The following is an 18,495-nucleotide window of genomic DNA, read 5'->3' on the forward strand; positions in this document are numbered from 1 at the left end:
GAAACGCAGATATACAGAGAGGAGGAGAGACAGAGAGGAAGAACTTCCGTCTGATGGTTCACTCCCCAAGTGACCACAACGGCTGGAGTTGTGCCAATCCGAAGCCAGGAGCCAGGAACTCATCCAGGTCTCCCACACGGGTGCAGAGTCCCAAGGATTTGGACCGTCCTCAACTGCTGTCCCAGGCCACAGGCAGGGAGCTGGATGAGAAGCGGGACCGCCAAGATTAGAACCGGCGCCCATTTGGGATCCAGGCGTGTGCAAGGCGAGGACTTTAACCACTACGCTATCGTGCCGGGCCCATGTGTATTTGTTTTTGTAAAAAAAGTTGGATAACTGAAAGTGAAAGCTCAAGTTGATGAAAAGAAATATAAAAAGCAATAAAATAAATACTAAGAGGAATTGGCAAAAACTGAGGAAAGAATTGGATGTTGTGTTCTGGGAAGGCTGGATAAAGGAGGGTATGTGGGCAAGGGATGCAGGCTGAGTGGGGAGGGAACAAACTATGCACATGCAGCCAGGAGAGCAACAGGCTCAGCAGATACATTTCAAATACAAAGGAAACTCCTTTAAGCGTCAAAATCTCCTTCCCAAATCTCGTACATAAGCAGCAGGAAAAGAAAATCAAGAAACATCTACAGAACCACTAACAAAACTCAGAAAAACATTCCAATATCTGGATAAGTTGTACATGTGCAAAATGAATATTCACGTATCCCTGTTTAAGAGTTCAGAATCCAGGAAAGCCTGAACAGCAAAGTGGGTGTTTGGATCCACCAGCCACGTGGCTGTGGTTTGGGGTACTCATGCTGGCCCAGGCTTCCTGCTGGGGATCCTAGCTCCACATCCACTACCGCTAGGTGAGAGGAGGGTCCTGGGCTTGTGGGCACCAGCACAGGGCTCTACCCACTGGCCTCCCAGCAGCAAGCTCTGTGGTCTCTGGGGTCTTGGGGGTGTGAAATTACTGCCTAGGGACATCCATGGATAAGGCCACTTTACCTGCAGGTGAGGAATGAATCCTGAGGGATACTCAATGACAGGACCACTGTACTTGCAGTAAGTGAGGGGACTGAGACCTGGTAGTTTGGAGGGGAGAGACCTGAAGATCTTTATGGATCAGACTGATGCACCAGGCCACACAGGAGTCCTGGGTTGGGCTTGTTAGTATGGAACATGGCTGACCACCACACGCCAGCACACACACAAGCTATGCCTGGGAGTCTGTCTGGCAGGGCTAGATTCCAGTAGCTGACAGTGAATGTCAGATCAGGGGACGGGTCATACTAGACTGGGCCACGACACTAACCAGCACGCGGAGAACCAGGTCCAGTGTTAGATTCTGTGAGGGATATGTGGGCCCAATCTTATGGAACTACAAGTCCCACTGGTTAGCTTGAGAGTTGGGATGGTGTGGGATGAACTAGGTGTGACCAAGGAACTCACCTGGTGAGGGCTGGTCAGGAAAGGCCACTATTCTTGCTAGGACAGGAGGTGGACTAAGTAGGGCTGGCCCATGGACCCACTGGTGTGCATGAAATCTGGCATTGTGAGAGGTTCTGATGGAGGAGCTTGGCAACTCCTCTGTTGGGACAGTCCCTGCAGCAGAGTATAAGAAGCAAGAAACGGGGCCGGGCGGCGTGGCCTAGCGGCTAAAGTCCTCACCTTGAACATTCCGGGATCCCATATGGGTGCTGGCTCTAATCTCGGCACCTCCACTTCCCATCCAGCTCCCTGCTTGTGGCCTGGGAAAGCAGTTGAGGACGGCCCAAAGCTTTGGGACCCTGCACCCACGTGGGAGACCTGGAGGAAGTTCCTGGCTCCTGGCTCTGGATCGGCACAGCACTGGCTGTTGCCCTCACTTGGGGAGTGAACCATCAGACGGAAGATATTTCTCTCTGTCTCTCCTTCTCTCTGTATATCTGACTTTCCAATAAAAATAAAATAAATCTTAGAAAAAAAAAAAAAAAAAGAAGCAAGAAAGCGAGCATCCCAGAGCAGGCCAGGTTATGGTACCCAAAGGCTTAACTTTGGCTCAGGTCTGGGGCAAGCCAGCCTAGGTCAGTTCATATCATACACTGGTAAATGCTGAGGTGAGGCAGGCCATACATAGCAGAATGGGCCACAGCACCCAACCAGCACACGTGAGACCCAGGGGAGAGTGAGCAAACCTGGTAGGGGGGCTGCTTGGAGCTCTCCTGCTGGGCCACTATTCCCACTGGTGAGCATGAGAGCTGGAACTTGGGGATGACCAGGCCGGGCAGGGCTACAACACCTGTTGGCCTGCATGTGAGCTGGATTGGGGACAAGCCAGGCTGGGTGGAAACTGCACCTACTGGTACATGCATAAGTTAGCGTGGGTGAGGGCTGCATGGGTTTTGCTGCAGTATCAGCTGGCACGGGGGGAAAACTGTCACACTAAACTGCAGTACCACCTGGAGAGTGCAAGATCTAAGAGTGGGAGTGGGCCCATCAGGGAAACAGTGGGCACCTTCCTCTTGAGTTGCCATTCCCACTGGTGAGCATGAGAACCAGGACTGGGACAGGCATAGTGAGACAGAGAGTGGCACTCACCAGCACATGTGTGGGCTGGCCAGTAGGGCTGGTTGGGTTGGTGAACTAGGCTTCAATGCCCATTGAATTGTGTAAGAGCTGAACTGGATGTGGGACAGCAGAACCAGTTTACTATACATACTGGCAAGCATGGAACCAGGGAAGCGGGCCTCGTGGGGGTTACTGATGATCGCTTCGACTTAGTTTCAGCTCCATCTGGTTTGCGCGGGAGCCGAATGTGTGGTGGGCAATATTAGGCTAGATGGAAGCATCCATTAGTTTGTGCTGAAGACAGGGCTGGGGGCCAGGCATGGTAGCCTAGCAGCTAATGTCCTCACCTTGCACATGTCAGGCAGTGGGGTCTGGGGAGATTTCATCGTGATTTGAGTGGCAAGATTGGTAGCAACACAAAACTGCTGAACTACCGAAGCCACTTGAGCAGTGCCCTTGGAGCATGCCCCACATCGGGTACCCTGGGATGGTTGAGAGGCTGGGTGTGGCTTCTCTCCTTATCTCTCCCCTCCCCCAAGATACAGGAAGGAAAAAAGAGAATGTCTAAATAAATAAATAAATAGAAAATTAAAGTTCACAGTTCACTGGGGTAGGGGAGAGGCATCAACAGTCTAATCCTTCTAATCCTACACTTTCAGGTGCCGGCAGCCCCCACATGGGCACCAGTTCATGTCTTAACTGTTCCACTTCTGATCCAGCTCCCTGTTATGGACTGGGAAAGCAGCAGAGGATGGCTGAAGTACTTGAACCCTGTACCCACATGGGAAACCTAGAAGGAGCCACTGGTGCCTGGTTTTGAATTGGCTCAGCTCCTGCTTTTCAAGCCATCTGGGGAAAAAAACAGGGGATGGAAGATCGTTCTCTCTGTGTCTCTCCCTCTCTCTGTAAAATCTACCTTTCAAATAAAGATATACGTAAATCTTAAAAAAAAAAAATACAGCCTGGTACAGCACCAGGATCCAAAAAGGGCGCTACTTCTAATCCTGGTAGCCCCGCTTTCCTTCCAGCTTCCTGCTTGTGGCCTGGGAAATATTCGAGGACAGCCCAAAGCCTCAGGACCCTGCACCTGTGTGGGATACCCAGAACTCCTGGCTCCTGGCTTCAGATTGGCACAGCTCCGGCTGTTGCGGTCACTTGGGGAGTGAATCACCAGACAGAATATCTTCCTCTCTCTCTCCTCCTCTCTGTATATCTGACTTTCTAATTAAAAAAAAACCAAAATAAATCTTAAAAAAAAGACATAAGGGAACCCAAGTTTTGGCACAGTAGGTTAAGCTAGTGACTATAATGCTGTCATTACATATGGGGCTGGTTCAAGTCCTGGCTGCTCAAGTTCCGAGCAAGAAATAGCAGAAGTTGGCCCAAGTCTTTAGGCCCCTGCACCCATATGGGAGACCCAGATGAAGTTCTAGGCTCCCGGCTTTGCAGCCCTTTCGTCCTGGTCTCCCATGTGGGTACAGGGGTTCAAGTACTTCAGCCATCCTCCGTTGCCTTCCTAGGCACATGAGCAGGAAGCCAGATTGGAAGTGGAGCAGCTGAGAGTCAAAATGGCACACATATGGGATGCTGGTTGATTTTCTAAACACCCACAATGAGGACCAAGCTGGGAGATGGGAATGCAACGTGGGTGTCCCCTGTGGGCGCAGTTACACTCCTGCCTCCCAGGGTTATAGTGGCAGGAAGTAGGAGGCTGGTGCTTCAACCGAGCCCAGGCACTTCCCAGAGGGACCTGGGCAACTCAACAGGTAGCTTCAGTGCGGGCCTTCATGTCAACCCTTAGCAAAAACCTTAAATATGTTCACCTTCTTTGGCTCAAGTAATTTAATTCCTGAAAGATGACAAGGAAACGCAGGCCCATAAATAACATTTCCATAGAATGTTATTTTCGCCACGACCTTAATACTGAATATGCAGAGACAAAAACAACTGGAAAGAAAAAGAGATATTACTATGATGAGAGAATAAATTAAAAACATAACATCAAGTAAGTGGAAAAAAGGTTACAACTGAGTAAGCCGGGAGCCAGGAGCTTCTTCTGGGTGTGGCATGTGGGTGTAGGGGCCCAAGGCCTTAGGTCATCCTCCACTGGTTTCCGAGACCAGCAGCAGGGCTAGATGCTCTAGTTCTGATCCAGCTTCCTGCTAACGTGCCTAGGAAAGCAGCAGCAGGAGGGTCCAAGTGCTGGAGCCCCTGGTTTCCAATTTCAGCGGGGGCAGGCCCCAGCCAAGGGGCCATTTAAGGAGCAAAGCAGCAGATGGAAGCTCTCTTTCTCTATTTCTTGATCTCTGTATCACAAATAAATAGATAAACACATATATAAATGTTAAACAAATATACTGTTGACTGAAAAAAAGAATTAGGAAAAAAAAATCACATACACTGAAACGGGAAACTCACCTATGAGAGACGTTAAATCTCTGGACAATCCTCTTCCCACTGGCCAGCCAAATCTGTACATTAGTGATGGGTTCCAAGTGGTTCAGTGGGACAGCAGACACAACATTTTTATTTTTGACTTCAAGAGTCTTTGTTTTAGAAACAATTTTTGGTGTAGCACTAAAAAAGAAAAAAAAAATCATAGAAATTAGTCAACTTCAGGCCCGGCGCAGTGGCCTAGCAGCTAAAAGTCCTCGCCTTGAACACGCTGGGATCCCATATGGGTGCCGGTTCTAATCCCAGCAGCTCCACTTCCCATCCAGCTCTCTGCTTGTGGCCTGGGAAAGCAGTCGAGGACGGCCCAAGGCTTTGGGATCTTGCACCCATGTGGGAGACTTGGAAGAAGTTCCTGGCTCCTGGCTCTAGATTGGCACAGCACCAGCCTTTGCACTCACTTGGGGAGTGAATCATTGGACAGAAGATCTTCCTCTCTATTTCTCCGCCTCTCTGTATATCTGACTTTCGAACAAAAATAAATAAATCTTAAACAAAAAAGAAAAGAGAAACTGGTCAAATTCCAGAAAGCCAGGTGCATATACTGTCACCAATACTATGTGAGTAGTATTTTACAGAACAGATCAGCTTCATGGTTGACATAAGTATCAATTTTTACCTTTATGTGTAGCCTGGGTGACATTTTTCTCTGCTTTCTAAATATTTATTTACTTTACCTGAAAGTCAGAGTTACAGAGAAAGAGGGAGCGCCAGAGAGGTCTACCATCTTCTGGTTCATTCCTCAAATAGCTGCAACAGCCAGAGCTGGGCCAGCCTGAAACCAGGAGCTAGGTGCTTCTTTCCAGGTCTCCCATGTGGGTGCAGGTTCCCAAGGACTTGGACCATCCTCCCCTGCCTTCCCAGGCTACTAACAAGGAGCTGGATTGTAAGTGGAGCAGCCAGTCCTTGAAGCAGTGCCTATATGGAATGCCAGTGCTGCAGGTGGAATATTAATCTGATATGCTACCACTCCGCCCCACAGGTTACATTGCTGAAAGAAACTACAAATAAAATCTCCATAGAAATGAGTCCCTGGTAGCCTGGCACAGTGGCCTAGTGGCTAAGGTCCTCACCTTGCATGAGCTGGGATCCCATGCAGGTGACACTTCTAATCCCAGTAGCCCAGCCTGCCATCCAGCTCCCTACTTGTGGCCTGGAAAAACAGTCGAGGATGGCCCAAAGCCTTGGGACCCTGCACCTGCTAGGAGTCCAGGAAGAAGCTCCTGACTCCTGGTTTTGGATCAGCCCAGCTTCAGCCATTGTGGCCACTTGGGGAATGAATCAGTGAATGGATGGGCTTCCTCTCTGTCTCTCCTCCTGTCTGTATATCTGACTCCAAAAAAGATTTTTATATTGACATTAGCAGGTGTCTTTTTAACAAGTATGTATTTTCAAGTGTATGTATGTATGTATATGAAAGGCACGGTGACAGAGAGAAGTTGGGAGAGACAAAGACTGTCTAGCCCCTATTTCACTCCTCAATGGCCATAATGGCTAGGTCCGGGCCAGGCTGCAGCCAGGAACTCTATCCAGGTCTCCCATGAAGTGACACTAGCCCCAGAATGTGGATCTTCCAATTCTTTTCATATTTCATATTTCCAGGGAGCTAGGTAAGAAAAAGTCAGGATGGAGTTACAAGCAGTAGCTAACCAGCTTCAATGTCAAAATTCAGAGAGTAATCTCCTAAGACAATGTTGCCGACATCGTTAATGCTTAAATGGACTCTAAATATTCAACAACTAGCATACGTTCTCTGTAGAATTACTAGCCAAGTTCAAACAGCAGGTGAGAAGGGGAGTGAACGGTTCATCATCCAACTTTGTCCTTGGTACGCCAGATCCTTTGACAATAAAACCCAAACGAGTGTGGTGTTGGCATATAATATGCCTTACACTAAAGATGACTTAGGAGTCATGAAAACTAACACTAAAGAACTTGTTTACAATGGTGAAATAATAACCTTTGCGATTCCTATCACCTACACGGGTAAGGCAACACTGGCCTCCACGGGAGCTCTGCTGACGCACAACGCCTCGGGGAAGCCTTCTCACCTTCCCAGCCGGTGGCCCTGTCCTGAGAAAGGCCGGAACACAGGCTTCGTGGACAAGCACACTTCATTTTTCTTATCTTCAACCTTAACATCCACTTCTTCTTTATCAAAAACTCTCTGTAATTCTGAAGGTAATTCCCTTAGAAGGCAAAAACAAACAAACAAACAAACAAAAAAACAAGATTATAACTCCTATGTGTTTTTCTCTGAAAAACATTCTGTACAAAAAAAGAACCAGATAATATACAAATAAAGGTACTTAAAACAGAATAGTTAAATAACACAAACAATAGTAAAACCCAAAACAATATTATTGTTGTTGTTCTGTGTGTGTCTGTGTGATTGGAAAGGCAGATATACAGCGAAAAAGAGAGACACACTCCCCAAGCAGCTGCAATGGCCAGAGCTGAGCTGATCTGAAGCCAGGAGCTTCCTCTGGGTCTTCCATTAGGGTGCAGGGTCCCAAGGTTTTGGGCCATCCCCCACTGCTTTCTCAGGTCAGAAGAAAGGAGCTGGGGCCTGGCGTGAAAGCCTAGCGGCTTAAGTCCTGGCCTTGAATGCGCCAGGATCTGATACTGGCGCCGGTTCTAACTCCGGCTGCTCCACTTCCCATCCAGCTCCCTGCTTGTGGCCTGGGAAAGCAGTCGAGGACGGCCCAAAGCCTTAGGACCCTACACCCACATGGGAGACCCGGAGGAGGTTCCTGGCTCCTGGCTTCAGACCAACAAAGCACCAGCCATTGCGGTCACTTGGGAAGTGAATCATCGGACGGAAGATCTTCCTCTCTGAATATCTGACTTTGCAATAAAAATAAATAAATTAAAAAAAAAAAAGAAGAAGAAGAAGAAGGGAGCTGGATGGGAAGCAGGACAGCCAGCACAGGAACGAGAAACCCTATGGGATGCCAGTGTTGGCCAGAGGGAAGATCAGGCAACTGAGCCATCAAGCTGGTGCCAAATGCGGAAAGTCTTAACAAAAAACAATATTTAACAATTATAAAATAGCTGATGTTTCTGGCTAACAAAATAACACAAATTCATTTAGTATGTACTTACTCCTTGTGTTCTTTTCTGAGTCCTTGGTATGTTAAAAAAGTTTGTTTGTTTGTTTTTAATAATCTTACTTAATTGATTAGGGTACAAAGGGTCAAGGGCTACCACAAAGTGGGTAATACCACTGTTTCCACACTAATATCATCATTTTTTCCCCTGTATCTGGGGTCAGGGGAGAAACAAAGGGAGAAGTCCTTGGCCCGCCCAGGAGGCTGCAGCACGAGAGCAGACACACGCACGTGGGTACCAGTGTCCCAAGCACTGTCTTCACTGCTTGCCAAACTCCCACCCATAAAAACTTTATTGAATAAAGTAAAAAGATCTTATTAAGATCTCATAATTCTAGTCATACATCCTAAGTTTTGGTATAGGGGCCGGCACAGGAAGAGGAGCTTCTAGAGCTTTCACTCTATACAATCATACATAATCCTCCCTAGATTTTGGTTAAAAAAGAACTCCAAGAATAGAAGAAAATATCTGCAAAACATACATTCAGTTAAGGACTTACAATCAGAATACATAAAGAACTCTAAAAATTCAGCAAAAAAGTAAATAGCCCAACTTCTAAATCAAGTAAAGAAAAAAAAATGGGCAAAGAATTTAAGGAACATTTCTTCAGTGAACACAAATGGTTCAGATAAGCACAGGAAAACCTAACTGGGCAAAAGGGAAATGAACGCTAGAACCACAATGGCCTCCCACCTCCCACTCGCCCACTAGGTTCATCACAGCTGTGGGTGGAGGTGGAACCTGGGCACTGCAGACAATGCCAGCGGGCAGGGTAAATGGTGTAACCCCTCTGGAATACAACTAGTACTTCTTCCTGAAGTTAGACACAGAAGTAACAACGGTCCTACTCTTACATATATACCTGGGAGAACCTAAACATATGACCAGGACAACACATACACGAATGCTCAGAGAATTATTCCTAATAGCCACACATGTTGAAATAATGCAAACACCTAACCACCGATGAAATACGGCATATCTGTACAATGTGATGTTACGTGACAATGCAGAGTAATGATGGACGGATACAAGCCATCAGAACCCTGAAGACACTAGGCTAATAAAAAAGGTGACAGAAGATCACAACTGTGTGATTCCAGTTCTCTGCCATTTCTAGAGTAGGCAAATGGATAGACAGAAAGATTAGTGGTTACACAGGACCGAAGGAAAGCAGAAATGCAGTATTGAGTTTCTGTTTGGACAGAAAAAGATGTTTTGAAATTGAATAGCCCTTCGGGACTAGGGAGGGGAGCTTTCTCTGGTCCTGGCTTGGTTCCAACTTTGGGTCCCCATCCTCTCTGGCAATGACCATCAGGATCCCTCCAGAAACCCCTCAAAACAAACAAACAAACAAAAAATCTAGAATAGACAGAGAACAACAAGGAAAGCTTAGAATCAGACAGGAAACGGTCAGCACAGATTCACTTACACCTCACTAGCTGGGACACAAAGATTAGTTACTCCTCACTAGGGTATTGAAGATTTCTCTGCACACCCCTCCTAAAACTGTTCTGCACCTAAACTGTTGACATATGTCTTGTTAGAGTTATAAGTCAGTCTAGACTACCCAAAAAACAGCCAGGTTCAGCAAAATTATACTTCAACGCTATAAAATAAATACTATAATGAAAATAGACACGAGGCAGCTGAATAGTAATCTATAGCCATTTTAAGGTGTATAGAACCCAGTTGTATATAAACTAAAATTGAAATGTCATGGCCCTGGCGACATGGCCTAGCAGCTAAAGTCCTTGCCTTGAACACACTGGGATCCCATATGGGCGCCGGTTCTAATCCCGGCAGCCTCGTTTCCCATCCAGCTCCCTGCTTGTGGCCTGGGAAAGCAGTCGAGTCGAGGATGGCCCAAAGCCTTGGGAGACCCTGCACCCGCGTGGGAGACCCGGAAGAGGTTCCAGGTTCCTGGCTTCGGATCAGCGCAGCACCGGCCGTGGCGCTGACTTGGGGAGTGAATCATCGGATGGAAGATGTTCCTCTCTGTCTCTCCTCTCTGTATATCTGGCTTTGTAATAAAAAATAAAGAATAAAAAACAAAGTAAGTTACTAATTAAAAAAAAGAAACGTCAATGAAGTATTCACAGGATGTGGTTAAGAACTTGCATTTTTTTTTAACATATTGGTTACTCAATACTATGTCAATTAACTCCATAAGGTTATAAATTGTTGCTGATATTATGTTGGGGCTTTTAATTGACTGGGATGATACTCTGCCGGCTCTACCTTCAGACCAGAGATGGTCTCCCCAACAAGTCATTGAACTTATCTGGACAATAAGATGCTGTACTCTATGCTTGGTATATGCTTTCAATGAAAGAATCTCAACTGATCTTGAACTGTGGTTATGCAACAAGGTGGAGGAATCCACCATGGGGGGAGGGTTTGGGGAGGACTGGGGGGAATCCCAGTACCTATAAAACTGTGTCACATAATGCAATGTAATTAATAATAAAAAAAAGAGAGAGAAAAAACAAGAAGAAATTGAATAGACTTGATAGTTGCACAGCCGTGTATATACTAAAAAATATGAAATTACTCCTTAAAGATCTGAACTTCAGGAAATCCAGCACTGTGGCTCAATAGACTAATCCTGCCTACAAGCGCCAGCATCCAATATGGGTCCCAATTCATGTCTCAGCTGTTCCATTTCTGACTCAACTCCCTGCTGGAGCCTGGGAAAGGGACATAGGATGGTCAAAGTCCCTGGGACCCTGCACCCATGTAGGAGACACCAAAGAAGCTCCTGGCTCAGGGCTTCGGATTTGCTCAGCTCCAGCCATCGTGGCCACTTGGAGAGTGAACCAGAGGATGGATCTCTCCTCTCTGTAAATATTCTTCTAGCAAGAAGCTGCAGCAAGACCAACTCCTCTTGCCACGCTAGTCTAGAATCCGTATGGAGCGCCCTGTCCTTTACAACCTCAGGACTACTGTTCAGTTGGGATGAGTCATCCAGGAAGACTATATGATTGGTCTAGGAGTGTGTAAAGAACACTAAAACAGGATGTTTTCACAAAACATGCTGAGAACATCCTATTCACAAAGCTTGCTTACCCCTTTTTGATGGAGTTCAGAAACTGCTGACTTGCACCATCAGAGTAACTTCTGAAGTCGTCATTGACTGTAAATCCATTTTTCCATAACTTTATACTTACGTCTACCTGCAAAACAGTAAAAAACACATCATGTTAGCAACATGTTATATTAAAAGTCCTATGAAAATGTATTCCATCGATATGTAAATTCTTTAAAAAACATGATTTATTGGCGGTAGGGGGAGGCAACACGGTAGTCTAGTGACTCGTGTCCTTGCCTTGCATATACCAGGTCCCCATATAGTGCCCATCCATATCTCAGCTGCTCCACTTCCCATCCAGCTCCCTCCCTGTGGCCTGGGAAAGCAGCGGAGGACATCCCAAAGCCTTGGGACCCTGCACCCGAGTGGAGACGCAGAGGAAGCTCCTGGCCTCGGATCGGCTCAGCTCTGGCTGCTGTGGCCACTTGGGCAGTAAACCAGCAGGTGGAAGATATTTATTTCCTTGTCTCTGCTCTCTGTAAAATCTACCTTTCCAATAAAAAGAAGATTTAGGCTTATTTTATTTTTATTGCAAAGGTAGATTGTACAGAGAGAAGGAGAGACAGAAATATCTCCCACCTGCTGGTTCACTCCCCAAATGGCCACAATGGCCAGAGATGATTTGATCCAAACAGAAGCTTATTCCAGGTCTCCCACATGGGTATACAGGCGGATCTGAGGCTTTGGCCTATCCTCTCTACTGCTCTCCCAGGCTACCAGCATGGAGCTGGATCAGAAGTGGAGCAGTTTAAACACAAACGGGTGTCCATACTGGATGCAGGTGCTTGAAGGTAGAGAATCAGCCTGTTGAGCCACATACTAATCCCCAATACATGTATTCTTTTTCCTTTCTTTTTTTTTTAGGATTTATTTATTTTAATTGGAAAGTCAGATATACAGAGAGGAGGAGAGACAAAGAAGATCTTCTGTCCGATGATTCACTCCCCAAGTGACTGCAACGGCTGGTGCTATGCCGATCCGAAGCCAGGAGCCAGGAGCCTCTTCCAGGTCTCCCACGCTGGTGCAGGATCCCAAGGCTTTGGGCCATCCTCGACTCGACTGCCTTCCCAGGCCACAAGCAAGGAGCTGGATGGGAAGTGGGGCCGCCAGGATTAGAACTGGCATCGATGTGGGATCCCAGCACATTTAAGGTGAGGACTTTTAGCCGCTAGGCCAACACGCCGGGCCCCACTATATGTATTCTTTAGAACAAACTTTATACATAAACAAAATAATATATGAATATTAAATAGTGTGGTTGGCAATGTGGTGTCGGGGGTAAAACCACTCCCTGTGGGGATCCCATATGGGCACCAGTTCATGTTCCAGCTGCTCCACTTGTGATCCAGCTCTCTGCTAATGGCCTGGAAAACGCAGCAGAAGATGCCTCAAGTGTTTGAGTCCATCACCCACATGGTGGCCGGGCTTTGACCTGGCTCAGTCCTGGCCTATATGGCCATCTGGGGAGTAAATCAGATTTATGTATACCCCCCATCGCTGAACCCAGGGGAAGGGGAAATACACACACACACACACACACCCCAATATGATTAGGGAAAAAAGTATTTTAATATCTTTTTCAGGATGGTGTTTGAATGTCATCAACATTTACCAAGCGGTACTACCTGAAAAGTTAGTTGAGGATCAATCAGAAGGAGGATTTTGAGGCCAGTCCATGATCCTCTATACTTGTTTCACTAAAATTTTTTAATATATGGGCCATTCTGAGTCACTAAGATCTCATTCTACAATATCATCTGTTGGTAATCTAAAAACACTGTTACCTGAATCCTACAAATGTCAACATATCTTACTCTACAAATCACATTCCTCAGAATGACATTGTTCTCCATCTGGAAAGTCTTCTAAGTTAAAAGAAGCCATCAAGTGCACGGTGGCAAATTGCCAAAATTCATTTTTTCACTAAAAGTTGGTTTTCCTTGATGTACCAAGCTCATCTCACTCATAAGAAAGTGTCTGCCAAATACCCAGGTTTGAGTAACCATAATCTACGTGTAAATCATCATTTTGTGCAATAAATACTTTCTATGAAAAGGAGACAGTTCATTATCTTAAACAATTGTGCTTTAAAAAAATGTTCTGGGCCCGGCAGCGTGGCCTAGCGGCTAAAGTCCTCGCCTTGAAAGCCCCGGGATCCCATATGAGCGCTGGTTCTAATCCCAGCAGCTCCACTTCCCATCCAGCTCCCTGCTTGTGGCCTGGGAAAGCAGTTGAGGACGGCCCAATGCATTGGGACACTGCACCCGCGTGGGAGACCCGGAAGAGGTTCCAGGTTCCCGGCATCGGATCGGCGCGCATCGGCCCATTGCGGCTCACTTGGGGAGTGAATCATTGGAGGGAAGATCTTCCTCTCTGTCTCTCCTCCTCTGTGTATATCTGGCTGTAACAAAATGAATAAATCTTTAAAAAAAAAATGTTCTAAGAATACATAAAAAGAGAAAAAAGAACAAATAAAACAAAAAAATGTTCTTGGTTATTCTTTTTTGTATTTTTTCAAATATTTAAGTTATTTTGATTGGGTTATTATTCCCAGGCCACGAGCAGGGAGCTGGATAGGAACTGGAGTAGCTGGGATACAAACCATCACCTCTATGGGATCCTGGTGCTTGCAAGGCGAGGATTTAGCCACTGAGCCGTTGCTCTGGGCCCAGCAGCTGTACTTTTGCTTGAGACATTTTCATGTATTATAGAAATGTTTATGTGTAGCGGACATTTAGTCATACAGAATATTGCAATATTAAGTTCTGTTGCTTCACTAAGGACATTTTAAATTAAAGTATCTTCTTTATGCAAACAAGAAACACAATTGCTAGCATAATTCACTGCTGCGGTATCAGCCTTTTAACTACAGCTGCTTCTGTAAGATGCAAAATTCATACACTGAAAAGCAAACAGCTCTGACCTCAGGGACCCTCCAAAAGATCAATATTTTGAGCAATAATGGAAGAGAAAAAACATTGGTAGTTACCTGTTTGTTCTGTTCTGTGGGGGACAAGCGCTTGGCTCCAACCTTCTGAGCTTCCTCAAAAAGGCCATCAACAACATGCTCACAACCCATTTGTCGATTATCACTGCGATGCTGATTGTCGGGTGCTGATTCACAAACCCTAAACAAGAACCAGAAAGAGACAGGAAATGGTACTATCAATGCTCTCAAAATGACCTGTGCTATTCCAGTTTAGGAATAGTCCTTTTTTCTTTTTTAAGATTTTTTTTTTAAGATTTATTTTTATTACAGTCAGATATACAGAGAGGAGGAGAGACAAAGAGGAAGATCTTCCGTCCAATGATTCACTCCCCAAGTGAGCCGCAACGGGCTGATGCGCGCCGATCCGAAGCCGGGAACCTGGAACCTCCTCCGGGTCTCCCACGCGGGTGCAGGGTCCCAATACATTGGGCTGTCCTCGTCTGTTTTTCCAGGCCACAGACGGGGAGCTGGATGGGAAGTGGGGCTGCTGGGATTAGAACCAGCGCTCATATGGGATCCCGGTGTGTTCAAGGCGAGGACTTTAGCCGCTAGGCCACGCCGCCGGGCCCCTTTTTTAAGATTTTAAAGATTTTTGGCCCCAGCGCGATAGCGTAGTGGTTAAAGTCCTGGCCTTGAACGTGCCAGGGTCCCATATGGGCATAGGTTCTAAACCCGGCGGCCCCACTTCCCATCCAGCTCCCCCGTCTGTGGCCTGGAAAAACAGACGAGGACAGCCCAAAGCCTTGGGAGACCCAGAAGAAGCTCCTGGCTCCAGATTAGCTCAGCTCCAGCCATTGCAATCACTTTGGGAGTGAATCATTGGTCAGAAGATCTTCTTCTCTGTCTTTCCTCCTCTCTGTATATCTGACTTTTCAATTAAAAAAAAAAAAAAAAAACCTACACCTAAACTCACATTAGATAATGTCCTTTACAGAAAAAGAATTTTACTTTTACTTGAAAATCAGAGTCACAGAGAGGAGGAGAGACAAAGATCTTCCAACCAATGGCTCACTCCTGAGATGGCTCCAGCAGCTGGAGCTGAGCCCAACTGGAGCAAGGAGCTGTCGGGTGCAAGGGTCCAGACACTTTGGCCATCCTCCACTCGTTCCACAGGCTATAAGGAGGGAGCCGGGTCAAAAGTACAAGAGCTGGGACATTAAATGGCACCCCAGGTGGAAGCTTAGCCTACAACACCACAGTGCCAGCCCCTTTACATTTCCCTTAAGAGTATGAAGAAGAGGGCCTGGCGTAACTAACTAAACCATGACCGTACAGTGCCAGGATCTCACAGGGTGCCGCTTCATGTCCTAGTTGCTCCACTCCCCAACAAGCTCCCTGCTTATGGCCTGGGAAAGCAGTAGCGGATGGCTCAATTCCTGGGACCTCGTACCTGCATAAGAGACTCAGAGGAAGCTCCTGGCTCCTGGCTTCACCTTGGTTCAACTTGGGCCACTGTAGCCACCTGAGGAGGAGTGAACCAGCAGGTGGAAGATCTTTCCATTTCTCTATGTAAGTCTGCCTTTCTAATAAAAATAAATAAATCTTTAAAAATAAATAAATAATGAAAGATAAAGTTCATTGGCCACAAACTAAGATACCCTCCATAACTGGCATCAAATATCTATTTAAAACAGTGACCAAAGAGTTTAGATAATACCACTCGGGTTAACTTTCTATTTGGGACAGTAACATCCCATTTCAGAGCACCTGGTTTGATTCCTGCCAGTCCATTTCTGATCCAGTTTCCTGCCAATCCACTTAGGCGGCAGCAGCTGACGGTCAAAGCCCTTGGTTTCTTGTTCCCCAGATAGGAGCCCTAACCTCGCCCCAGCTGCTGCATGCGTCTGGGGAGTGCATCAACACATGGAAAACTGAACTCTCTCACCCAGCCTTTCAAATAAACAAATAACCCTTCAAACAAAATTACCCAAGTGAAAAATAAGATTTATTTGGTTTAAGGGATTTGCAAGTATAAACTGTCTGTCTTATTATATAAGCTGCAAATAAAGAACAATTATAATACAAAAACAAGTACTTCACCTTAGATAAATGAGAACAAAAATACTATTAGGTTAAGAGGTGAATGGGAGGGACCTGGCACAATAGCCTAGTGGCTAAAGTCCTCGTCTGGCATGCTCTGGGATCCCATATGAACGCCAGTTCTAATCCCAGTAACCCTGCCTCTCATCCTGCTCCCTGCTTGTGGCCTGGGAAAGCAGTCGAAGATGGCGCTAAGCCTTGGGACCCTGCACCCATGTGGGAGACCTGGAAGAGCTCCTGGCTTCAGATCAGTGCAGCTCTGGCTGTTGTGGTCACTTGGGGAGTGAATCATCTCCCTCTCCGTCTCTCCTCCTCTCTGTATATCTGACTTCCCAATAAAAATAATAAATAAAAAAAGTGTTTTTTAAGAGGCAACTGGGAGAGAGAGGGAGGCTTTTAGTTCAGAGTTTTATCAGTGAGGGGACAGTCTGCCTCACTGCTCTTCGGCATGAGGACCTGGAACCACCTCCATATGGCAGAGTTACGGTGTGAGGCAAATGGACGTGCAAGGCACACAGCACTGCCTGCTATCCACCGTAGGCGTGGAGGAGGAGGAGGCAGCAGCTCCCTGGGTTGCACACAGGAGTGACCTGCAGGCAGGTACTCGGCATGCTGGGTGCTGACCTTTGGTGCAGAAGCAAGGTCAGCATTCCAGACATTCCTGGGGTCAGCTAGCCTTCCTCAGCCTGGTGGAGTCACTGCTGGTCTGCCCAACCTAACACACATCTACATGGACTCCATGCACAAACTTTGCACCTGCCTTGTATTGAGTGCCTGATAAGTCATAACGTGTGTATCTGCTACATAATTCTCACAGAAATCTTTCAGGTAGATAAGTAGTTAAAAAGGGAGCAAGAAGGGCCCGGCGGCGTGGCCTAGCGGCTAAAAGTCCTCGCCTTGAAAGCCCCGGGATCCCATATGGGCGCCGGTTCTAATCCCGGCAGCTCCACTTCCCATCCAGCTCCCTGCTTGTGGCCTGGGAAAGCAGTCGAGGACGGCCCAAAGCCTTGGGACCCTGCACCCGCGTGGGAGACCCGGAAGAGGTTCCTGGTTCCCGGCATCGGATTGGCGCGTACCGGCCCGTTGCGGCTCACTTGGGGAGTGAAACATCGGATGGAAGATCTTCCTCTCTTTCTCTCTCCTCTCTGTATATCCGGCTTTCCAATAATAATAAAATCTTAAAAAAAAAAAAAAAAAAAAAAAACTTTTCAAAATAACTATATCTCCATGCAAAAAGGCTCCAGAGTCAGTCATTCTACCACATAAAAAAAAAAAAAAAAAAAAAAAAAGGGAGCAAGAAAACAAATTTGGGATAGAAAATACAGACTCTCTCACCACAGACCTGTTTTTTATTTAAAATTTACCTTTTTCTTTTTTTTTTTTTAAAGATTTATTCATTTTATTACAGTCAGATATACACAGAGGAGGAGAGACAGAGAGGAAGATCTTCCCTCCAATGATTCACTCCCCAAGTGAGCCGCAATGGGCCGATGCGCGCCGATCCAAAGCCAGGAACCAGGAACCTCTTCCGGGTCTCCCACGCGGGTGCAGGGTCCCAATGCATTGGGCCGTCCTCAACTGCTTTCCCAGGCCACAAGCAGGGAGCTGGATGGGAAGTGGAGCTGCCGGGATTAGAACCGGCGCCCAAATGGGATCCCGGGGCTTTCAAGGTGAAGACTTTAGCCGCTAGGCCACGCCGCCGGGCCCAAAATTTACCTATTTTTTAAAGATTATTTTTATTATAAACTCAGATAGAGAGCGAGGAGGAGAGACAGAGAGGAAGATCTTCCATTCACTGATTCACTCTCCAAGTGGCCGCAATGGCCAGAGCTGTGCCAATCCAAAGCCAAGAGTCCGGAGCCTCTTCTGGGTCTTCCACAGGGGTACAGGGTCCCAAGGCTTAGGGCTGTCCTTGACTGCTTTCCCAGCCACAAGCAGGGAGCTGGATGGGCAGCTGGGCCACCAGAACATGAACCAGTGCCCATACGGGATCCCAATGCTAGGCTACCACACCGGGGCCCCACCACAGACACTTAAAACAGTGCACTTCAAAAGGCCAGTCTAACCTGCACCCTGCCCCTCACCCCTTGGGAATCAAGGTTGAAATGCCAGTGAAAAGCCGGCCCAGGATCCACCCAGTCCTCCACTTTCTTGCAACTTCCCCAACTCTAGAAATACCAAAGACCCCCATATATACAAGGCCCACCCTACTCTAAGCAACCATATACACGCACTACTGCATGCTGGTTGGGCTTTGCTGCAGCATCAGACG

General features: G+C 46.8%; 1 protein-coding gene across 2 annotated transcripts in view; it reads right to left on the reverse strand.

The window, feature by feature from the left end:
* UBXN2A (UBX domain protein 2A) overlaps positions 1 to 18,495 on the reverse strand; it is a 208,826-nt gene that overhangs the window by 178,465 nt on the left and 11,866 nt on the right. For both annotated transcript variants that reach the window (XM_058668219.1, XM_004582857.4), the window contains exons 2-5: positions 14,184 to 14,322; positions 11,173 to 11,279; positions 7,044 to 7,181; positions 4,960 to 5,118 (exon numbers count right to left, since the gene is read on the reverse strand). In XM_058668219.1, the coding sequence (XP_058524202.1) occupies positions 4,960 to 5,118; positions 7,044 to 7,181; positions 11,173 to 11,279; positions 14,184 to 14,273 (494 nt within the window). In that variant the 5' untranslated portion in view covers positions 14,274 to 14,322. The remainder of the gene's footprint in view (positions 1 to 4,959; positions 5,119 to 7,043; positions 7,182 to 11,172; positions 11,280 to 14,183; positions 14,323 to 18,495) is intronic.

Source organism: Ochotona princeps, chromosome 8, assembly GCF_030435755.1.
Source record: "Ochotona princeps isolate mOchPri1 chromosome 8, mOchPri1.hap1, whole genome shotgun sequence".
Classification (NCBI taxonomy): Eukaryota; Metazoa; Chordata; class Mammalia; order Lagomorpha; family Ochotonidae; genus Ochotona; species Ochotona princeps.